This window comes from Rhipicephalus microplus, chromosome 8 (genome assembly GCF_043290135.1).
Source record: "Rhipicephalus microplus isolate Deutch F79 chromosome 8, USDA_Rmic, whole genome shotgun sequence".
NCBI classification, from domain to species: domain Eukaryota; kingdom Metazoa; phylum Arthropoda; class Arachnida; order Ixodida; family Ixodidae; genus Rhipicephalus; species Rhipicephalus microplus.
In genome coordinates, this window is record NC_134707.1 from 36,415,789 (window position 1) to 36,425,731 (window position 9,943).

The window sequence follows — 9,943 nt, forward strand, 5'->3', positions numbered from 1 at the left end:
GTTCCTCAAAAGAGTACAACGTAGTCCCCATGTGCTACACTACATAATATTTTTTTTTTTGGGGGGGGGGGGGGGGATGGTTAGGGTCTCATGAGCAATAGCTTCACACGTGGTGCTGAGTTAGATTTTAATTGTGTCTGTTGATGTAAATAGGTTATTCAAGGAGGTTCTGCTTGGAGAATATGGCATAAAAAATAGCTGATCTTTCCTCGTGTTGAAATACTATAAATATACATAACAGAAAAAAAAGGTTCGCAGCGTAGTTCTCGTGAATATTCAGGTATGCGGAGTGCTGTGTGTCAAGGGACGAGGCCTTTAGCTTAGGCAGTGTAGCAAGCGAGAATGCAAACTAAATAAATGATTAGGATCGGTGTTTTTTGAAAGGAACGCATGTAATTTTTCCTCGTATCGCTGATATGAGAACATAGGAAAATTGAAGCTTTTTGTTAGTTAATTCAAGTCGTCGGCATTTACTTACATTTGTATGGTCATTTTGACGTTTTTTGTTTAGTGACAACACCGGAGAAAAACGTTGGTAAGACGAACCAGTGTACTTGAAGTTTTTCCTACGTTCTAGACGGCGCTTAACTGAAGATCGTTTTCATGAAGGGTTGCACGTGGTTCGACTAAAAAGCTTATACATGTTAATAGATCAAGTGACACACACATTTGAATGACAACAATGATAAAGGTACGTGGACAATTAACTCTAACAAGCCTGTACTTACTAACAAACCTCATTCCTACGTTTTGTGTTCCTTATCGATTGGTGCCTCTTGCGTACTTAAGAAACAAGTATGAGGTGAGTATTGATAAACAAACCGTGGTTAAACTTTATCCTGCCTACTGTTTTACTCATTCAACTCGGTTTAAGCGCGCCGAAACGGTAATCAAAACGAGAGGTAATGATAACGTCGCTTTGCAAATACGTGCCTTAGATTTGTAGTGCAGGCAACAAGCCCTAATTTGACATGTCAAGCAGAATGTTTTAATCCTGTTTCATAGTTATACATAATGGTCTGATACAAATGAACCAGATAGTATTCACTAGTCTTCACCGCGTGGATACAAGATGAGCCAGGTGCCGTACAGTACGTTGTCGAGTATCCACGGCACCAGGGCGTCGAGTCGGGTGTAGACGCCCGGTACTTCCTCGTCCGCGCAGCCTGCGCCGTAGGAGACGATGCCCACTTGAAGAAAGCGGCGGTTGTCGGCTCGTGCTATGGCCGGTCCTCCCGAGTCGCCCTTCGATGCCGCAAACAGAAAGCGGCGAAATAGATTGATTAGAGATATCAAGCAAGCAGAACGTTTTTATTTTTTTTTTTGCCTGAGCAGGTCCAAATAACTGTATTGGTAGTTCAGGAATAGTGCTAAGCCGCTAACGCGCTTCATATGCAATGCCCCCATAATTATTCGTAGTCACTAATGAATATTCCATGATGATGCAATGTTTATTCATTGAGGATGAGTGCATACAAATATTCATAAAAACACGCATTGCTGAAAACGCGAACCAGACGTTATCAAGCCCAAGTGCCCGAATCGATAGCTAAGGAGGAGAACCAAGAAGAAGAGGTATATGAAGGCCAGGAAAAAGCGCGTATGGTTTGCTATCCCACGTACTATTGCATTAAAAAAAACGCGTTAAGGGATCAAAATACAGGAACGAAAAATAAGTGAACTTACGATATATTTGCGCGACGATAAACAATACTCTTGGTTTCTATGCAAGTTGAAAAAAAAAGATAGGTTAGTTCATATGTATACCTTAACAACTTGATAGCCCTGGACGCAGGATTTAAGGTTTGCTATCCCACGTACTATTGCATTAAAAAAAACGCGTTAAGGGATCAAAATACAGGAACGAAAAATAAGTGAACTTACGATATATTTGCGCGACGATAAACAATACTCTTGGTTTCTATGCAAGTTGAAAAAAAAAGATAGGTTAGTTCATATGTATACCTTAACAACTTGATAGCCCTGGACGCAGGATTTAAGGCGTATCATTTCCGCGGGGAACTCGACACATCACTAATCTCATTACTAATGAATGCATTAGTCGGGTCATGGAAGCAGCTGTGGTGAGCCCTAGAGCACACGGACAGCCGCTTAAGGCGTACGGATGAGGTGTCCAGAATTTGATGGACGCGAAATTGCAAAGAGCACTCGTGTGCCCAAATTTAAGTCACATTAAACAATAGCCGGTCATCTGAACTGATCCGAAGTCTTGCAGTAAAACGTCCTTCATAAAGATATTTTGGTATTGTGAGGTAAACCGTGGCAATAAAGCATGACAGCTGCATTTTAAAAGAGAACAATAGGGTACGCTAGCTGTTGCTTGTGTCAATTGCAGTGTCCGGTGTGCGAGAAGAGAGGCCTCGTTTTCTTTATTTACTTTTTGGGTACCTATATTTACTAATATTTTATGGGAATTACTGTTAATACCGGTGTACATCTAAAGTTTGCCTATACACATCAAAATTATTTTTCTTTTGATCTCATATGTTTGGCGAATGTCGTGCCACACTAAGATGTGCCCCATGTTTCGGTGGCAGTATGTGGCATGTCATATTGATGCGGTCGCCATTTGAACGATGAAAAACCATATTCAGCTTTGAATTTGAAAAATAACTTTCAAAATATACTGGCGCTTAAAGATACCGGAATCAATTGAAATCGCTATTTCAAAACTCGTGTTTTAGGTGAACGTGTACATTGAATGTAGCAGTTCACGAAGTCCAAAAGCGCGCACATGTTTGAATGTATATATGATGTTGGTGTTTACAACGTACATGAAATATATGACTGAGAGAAGAAAATTTTTGCGGGCGAACTTTCTTTTTATTTGACGCAATCTCGAGGTGATTTACTTACTGTCGACAAAATATTTAAGCCATAAAAACTTCTGGAACCCTTCACTACGGCGTCTAAATTAATCATATGGTTGTTCTGTGACGTTTACCTCCACATATCAATCAATCAATCAATCAATCAATCAGTCAATTATTAAATCAATGAATATTTCGGACATACTACCGTCAAACGGAAAATCGCTGTTGAAAAGGGAAGCGCGTGATCATTACTGTGTATTTTTTCTTGTAACTGAACCGTATCACGGGTATTTTTTGTAACTGCACCGTGTCATTTTTTGTAAGGGTAACCGTGTCATTTATTCACTTGATATTTTCACGCACCCATTTGATAACGGTATATTGCATCGATGCTGTAGATGAATCTAGCAAATCCCTTACCATATATACAATAGCCTACCTTCATTACTATAGCCTAAATAATTGAATCAACGGATAAATGTGCGAACAGTTTCACATAATACCACCAAGAACCGCATTTATATTCTGGTGAATCGGAATAAAAAAAATAGGGTTAATGACTCAGGTAGCTCCTTACCTCGCAGGCATCCGTTGTGTTCTCGTGCGCGCAGAATTGCAGAGTCGTGTTGTAGCCGTTGCTGGCAAACTTTTTCAAGCACACCTCGTCCGACAGGACACGCAAACTAGTATAGTAAAGAAGCTTCTGTGAGGGTCCAACTGCAATGCACGTACAAATATATGAACAAGGCTCTCCTTGCGGAAGGTAACTAGTAAAAAGCAAATGCCGTGAAAAAGATTCCACTAGGACTTTGTAGAGTGGTGCGGAGAATAGTTGAAAAGGAAATGTCTGTGGAGTCAACATATCGACAAGAAGACATGTGTTCATCAGATCAGTAACTGGGAAGTTTAGCAAGGTGTTTATTTGTGCCTTGCCTACCCCCCCTCCCTTTCTATCACAACCGTCTTCTAATTTTGGCGCTCAATAGCTGACCCGAAGGTCGAAAGATTGGATCCCGGTCATTGCGACCACATTCAAATGAAGAAGAATTGCTATAGACGTCAATGGATTTATATTCAAGTGCACCTTAAAGAACACTAGATTGTCTAAATTTCTGAAGCACTTCACCACAGTGTCTCTTATAATAATATGGTAGTTTTGGGGCGTGAAACTCCAGCCGTCATATCACTCTTTCGTACCCCCAAAAGTGTAGGAGAGCAAGAGCGTAAAAGGGGTAGGGATACTAATGATGACTGGTTTGTGCAACCAACGAGGCTTGCCTCTGCTACTTTACAGCCTCCTCGTGATAATAGGTACAGACAGGACGAGGCCTTTATTACATAACTCCTCAGTTTTACAGGTAGATTTATGATACTGACGACATTGTAGTTTTGAGAAGAACTGCATTGCACTGTTAGCGGCAAGTGGCAGTTTCAATTACACTGTGAGCACGGTAAAAAACTACGACTGTTCATAGTTGTGTGCCTACAATATTGAATGAAATACATTCAGTATACCAGGTAGACGAGTAGAATTAGACAATTTCCCGCCTCTCTTCAAAAAGATCTTTTCTAACCGTGCTTACTAACTGATGATGAAGCGAGAGTAGAAGAGACGGCGATATGTGTAGAAGTATCAGTAGCAATATGATACTGTTACACTGAACGGCTGCGACTTTAATTTTTAATATTGCTGGCGAAACATACAGTGATTTTTTTACATTCACGAATCCTTAAGCGTGTTCTCTCTATCCTGTGTAACAAATTTGATGGTCTTTTCATATAGAGTTAGTGCTTATAAAGGTATTTACATTGCTTGAGAAGACCCCAGCCAGCCACCCGCACATGCTTGTGAAAAATGTCGACGGGCTCCAGGGAGATGCAGATAGCACGTGTTCTCGTCGTGAACGTGAAGGATCGTTCCACCTGAATTGCGTGATACCAAATATATACAAAGAACAGCAACGCCTGAATTAACTTCAATTTTATCTTAAATTTGATCGTAAATTGGTATAAATAAATACCACTTGCTATATTGCAGCAGAGTGATACATTTTTTATAATGATTAACTTGGAGACGTTCGCTTAGTTCATCACGTGGCTAGTTTCTCCAGGTGTCGGATGCTGACAATGGTACACACAACGACCATATGAACACAAGAATAACACTGACAGTGACGCGCGCCCATATAAAAGCAAAATCTATTCATAGATTCGTCAAGGCGTGTTGTCCTAAATGGAGACTAACAACGCATTGGTGTTCCGCATTGCAGAAGCACCCCCTTTTCTATGGGCCAAGGAGGAATAAGGGCACAATGTATGCTTAATAATTGCATGCTGCTGTTTTAAAGATGTTCTACTACGCAAGGTTGTGCAGCCGATTTCGTGCTAGATTTTTAGCGCTGCAGCTAAAGTCATATGAATCTGAACAATGCATACGCATGTCATTTGCTATAATGTCAGGCTATACATCTGTTGCGCTACAAGACATATTACGGGTTGTTATCAGCCCTCTCAATGCTAGAGACAGCGGCTTGCAATCAGGTCGCGATAAGTATTTTGTTCCAATGGCTCTACATAGATGAAATTCAAAGTAAAAGATACTATACCATAATGCCCCTATGGTTATGACAGCTCTACAAAGATGAAATTCAAAGTAAGAGATAGTACACCATGATGCCCCTATGGTCATGACAGCTGGTCACGAATGGCTATCACCTTTCAAAATAGCTGTCTTACCCTTAGCAGGGCGATGTCGTTCACAAAGGTGGTTTCGTTGAAGTCTGGGTGCACTTTCATTCGGTCCACTCTCCAGAACTCACCGTCCAATTTTTCCGTACTGTTGTAGTATGCCAGTATTCGCGTGGGATACGTGTCTTTACTGTGTGGAGAATGGTAACACAGCCATTAAATTGTGTTTTCTCTTCTATGACGGTAATGTTAGCCTCCACAGGATGATTGGACATTAAAAAAGATAATATGCAGAATATACTTAGAATAAGCGAGAAGCAAGTACGAGTTTGAGTGCAGCTGCACGAGTTGCGAATAAAAAGAAAGTGTATGCACGATAACGTGGGTAGGGGTCCGCGTATTGTAGCAATAGCTAAGATTTGGCAGCGGTAATAGTGACGAGTAGCCCTCGTTATCAACGCAATCGCCAAGTTATGAGAGGTGAATGACAAGACCTTTCGAAAGAAAGAAGTGTACGTTTAGGGGCTCGTTTCTTTTGTTAGATACATCGTAATATACAGAATATCTCATTAGGACTACTTAAAAAATTCGTGGGGCATAACTACTCAGAAACATAAAGGTATAGATGAGAATAGCGTTGTTCCAGGTATCTTGCAACTGTTATGTTTGGCGCTACAAGTTTTATTTCAAGAAGTCAAAAAGGAACTAGGCAAAGAAAACATTTTGGTAAGACAAGGTTAGCATATATCTACAGTATAACGGCTGATTCAGCTGTTTTTCTGAATACGTTGTTTACTGAGGCCCTTGTGGAATTTATAATGAGAGAAGCATCATATATAATTTCAAAAACATTCTGACAGGAAGGATGTAGCGCAGCAAACAGGCGTGCAATATACACTGACTGTGGTGTTTTTCTGAAGGTTCTCGCTCCACAAAAATAAAAACGTGCGAGTCAAACAGACGCAGGGAAGGTTAGAATGAAGCACTTGCGATATTTCTCTCACACAGTGTTTCACTTGACATCTATTTTTTTGGAAAACATCAATATTCATATACGATGTTAGCTTATGTTCAAGAACACCAGATGGTCAAAAATTTCCGGAGCCCTGCACTGCGGCATCACTCCTAATGGTATCGCGGGTTTGGGACGTAAAATTTGAGACATTGTTATTATTAATATTATTATTATTATTATTATTATGTTTGTAGAGAAAACATTAGAAAAATTAGATAAGCTCCACTCACTGCTTGATACAATGGGCAGCTGTGAGGATGTTCCTTTGCGTTAGAATAGTACCGGAACAGGTAGTGTAGTTTCCATTGGTCTTTATTACCAAAAACACCTGTGAAAATGGATATTCTTAAAAAATTATTGGGTCCGCACACGTGGATTATCGAAAGTTCATTTCAGTGCCAGTCGACTTGCCGGCCACCTACGTTCTAGGTTATACCAATGAACTACGACTAGACTGCGACGTAAAGCGAGCTTTATTTTCCACTAGCACAGCTCACAGACAATGCTAAACAAAATAATAGTGCTCACTGAACGACAATGATACGCGCAAAAAAAATTATATCGCAAAGCATGACGCAATACTGAGCTTGAAGACACAGCAGACCACTGTAAATACAACGATGCATATGGAAGTGGTGTCTTTTTCCGTTTCGTGCTTTGTGTGTGTGCGTGTGTGTGTCTGCGTGTGCATACGCGCGCGTGCGCGTTTGCTTTTTTGCGTGATCTTTCCTTGAACCAACCATCACCTAAATGTCCGTTACCATTTCACATGGTACAAATATTACAAGCATGGTTCCAACCCTGCGAAAAACTAAACACGAATGCCTTTGGTGTTTGCTTCGCCGCAAATGCTGACAGGTAGCAGCATTTTCAATATATCACTTTGTTAACCTAAAAATATAAAACTTCTATCTACGAACTATGAAAATGAGTACTTCATTTACTTCTTCGGTTTTTCTGGAGGACTACGGTGGTTTCTACCAGGGGTTGGTAACCTACAGTCCGCAGTGCGGTATTAGCCGACCTCCGGCCCGACATCAACACCACACTCTCTCCCGTTTTCACCTCTTATGTGAAGGCCGACATGGCCATTTCAAGGCAAATGTCGCTACAGAGGAACAAAAAAAAATATTGCTTCCAGTTGGCATTGCCACCTCTCCAAAACTGACACTTAGCCAGATAATATCTTCGATTCCCCTCTTTGCACAGGCCAAAAAAGGACACAAAAATTCTTTGTTGGAATATTAGGTCCAGGATGGACCTTCGTCAGAGAAAAAACCGCCAGGTCTGCGCGCAACGCGCAGCACAGTCACACGGAAAGCTGGAAGAGCGGCCTTTCAGAACCTCTTCTAAACACTCGTTCGGTAACTGCAATAAGTAGACTTGCTGGGCACCCACTATGCCAGAAATAATCAAAACCTTGTGTAGTAGGCAAGCATTCTGTTTGTTTATTTTTTCTCGAAAATATTGCACATTCCTACACTGGGGAATACTCTAATTCTATCTTTCGTCATTTTTTGAAGAAGCGTGGTATCCGCTGCAAATTTTCAAGGAATATCGAGCAAACTTTTTTTATGCAGCGGCTTGCGGAGAAAGATAAAGAATTACAACTGAAAGTCGTATGTGCGCCACAGTTAGAATGTGATCAAGAACACGATTTTGTATAGAGTTGGGATTAGTCCACTTTCTGTTGCCTGTGATTACCTTTATTGCCGTTGTCTTTGTTTTTCCAGGATTTTTACTGGACGCAAAACATAAATGTTATCTAAATAGATCTCATAAAAAAAACTTACCATCCATGGTAGCTGACTACGTGCAGCGAGAAGGCCATTTACAATCCTTGCTGTCGGGCCAGCTTTACCGCACTCTATTTCGAACAGCCATAAGACAAGTGAGGACGGGAAAAAGAACGGCCAAAATAAACCACAAGTAAATTAGTTGAACTTCACATACTGCGACACCCGAGTAGGATACCACAGGTGACATCTGCTAAGAAGGACCGACAATAGAAATATGAAAGAATGTTTTCTACAATCTTGATAAATTCTAAAATAATGAAATTTGCCCACCAATAAATAACTAAATTTACGAAGTCCCACACTGAGTGCTCAATTAGTTTTTCATATCATTTGGAACTTTGAACTCGATGCTGATCGATTGATTGATTAATATGTGGGGTTTAACGTCCCGAAACCACCATAAGATTATGAGAAACGCCGTAGTGGAGGTCTCCGGAAAATTTGACCACATGAGGCTCTTTAACGTGCATCGAAATACGAGCACACGGGCGCACAGCATTTTTGCCTCCATCGAAAATGCAGTCGCCACAACCGGCATTCCATCCCGCGACCTGTGGACTATCTTGCGTTTTTGTTGTGATTTCTTCATACTTATGACAATACAATTTCCGCTATTCAGAACTTCAAGCCCAAAACACATGATTCCTTAAGAATAGAGCAGTTTAGACGTTGCATGTGACATCATCCATTTTGAAGTAGTCCAGCGAATAAAGTTAGTTACAAATACACCGCCGAAGCATTTACAGCTAGGATAACACACATTTTATTTGCACTGCCGAACGGTTGAAATACTATTGCGAGAAGCGTGAAAATGCAAGATGTCACGGAAAAGAAAAAAACAAGGAAAAAGAAACGCAAATTCAAATTCCCGTGCATTGCAAAACGATCGTCAAAGGTACGAGAAACATAGTATGATCTGTAACTCACCATCAGAATTTATTGAGAGTTCACCATTAGGAAACTGAAAGTCGATGCGTGTGTCTGTTACTCCACGAAGAAGACGCACGCTCCACTACTTGTGGCTAGAATTCAAGGTATCACTGAATACCTCATTAATGATTGAGAACAACTCAGAATGTCAGCACAGTCAATCTCACTCACCTTCGATGAGTGGAATGACACCACAAAGTAGAGCATCATTGGCCAATATAAATGAGCATTCGCAAGGAAATGTGAAGCGCCATATTTCTTCATACCTGGCAGCTGTCTATTAAGCAGTCATCGGTGTGAACATCTCTCCGAATACTCTTGCCAAGTCCAAAAAATAAATGCAGGCAAAAAGGTGTTGCTGCGGCGCTAAATAAAACTGTTTATATCACATCACAGCTGCCACGGCTTTGTTAGGCCGAGTTATAAAAGCTGCTATAAAAATAAAGACACCTGTGGTCATGCCGCTGAGTGCGTTTAATGAGACTTTTTAAAGTCGGTTTTCACGACCAAATTGTCTAAATGCAAAACAATCATCATAGCTCTTTGGCTGCTCTTTTCCTGCCTGAACAAGTGACGAATCCAAATAAGCTGTGGTAGTAAGCGCCATGTCCCTTAAATGTTCCTCTGAAACTGCACCTGATTCCTTAAAATAAAGCATGACATAAACGTAGCACGTA

The 9,943-nt window shown here is 40.8% G+C and overlaps 1 protein-coding gene across 1 annotated transcript; it reads right to left on the minus strand.

Moving 5' to 3' along the window:
- Positions 1 to 965: 965 nt before the first annotated feature.
- On the minus strand, positions 966 to 9,476 carry LOC119165338 (proclotting enzyme). Its single transcript, XM_075870190.1, has 6 exons — positions 9,438 to 9,476; positions 6,768 to 6,865; positions 5,571 to 5,712; positions 4,643 to 4,757; positions 3,412 to 3,551; positions 966 to 1,245 (listed from the first exon to the last, which is right to left on the minus strand). Exons 1-6 carry the CDS (start codon positions 9,474 to 9,476, stop codon positions 1,048 to 1,050), a joined length of 732 nt encoding a protein of 243 aa, XP_075726305.1. The 3' UTR covers positions 966 to 1,047.
- Between the last annotated feature and the right edge of the window lie 467 nt (positions 9,477 to 9,943).

What these genes read in the sequence shown, in the direction of transcription:
- LOC119165338 (XM_075870190.1), bottom strand. Translation starts at nt 9,476, where the DNA reads ATGATGCTCTACTTTGTGGTGTCATTCCACTCATCGAAG. An exon ending in ACGACATCGCCCTGCTAAGG is followed by an intron (nt 4,758 to 5,570) that starts GTAAGACAGCTA and finishes CACGCAATTCAG; the next exon opens with GTGGAACGATCCTTCACGTT. An exon ending in ACACAACGGATGCCTGCGAG is followed by an intron (nt 1,246 to 3,411) that starts GTAAGGAGCTAC and finishes GCGGCATCGAAG; the next exon opens with GGCGACTCGGGAGGACCGGC.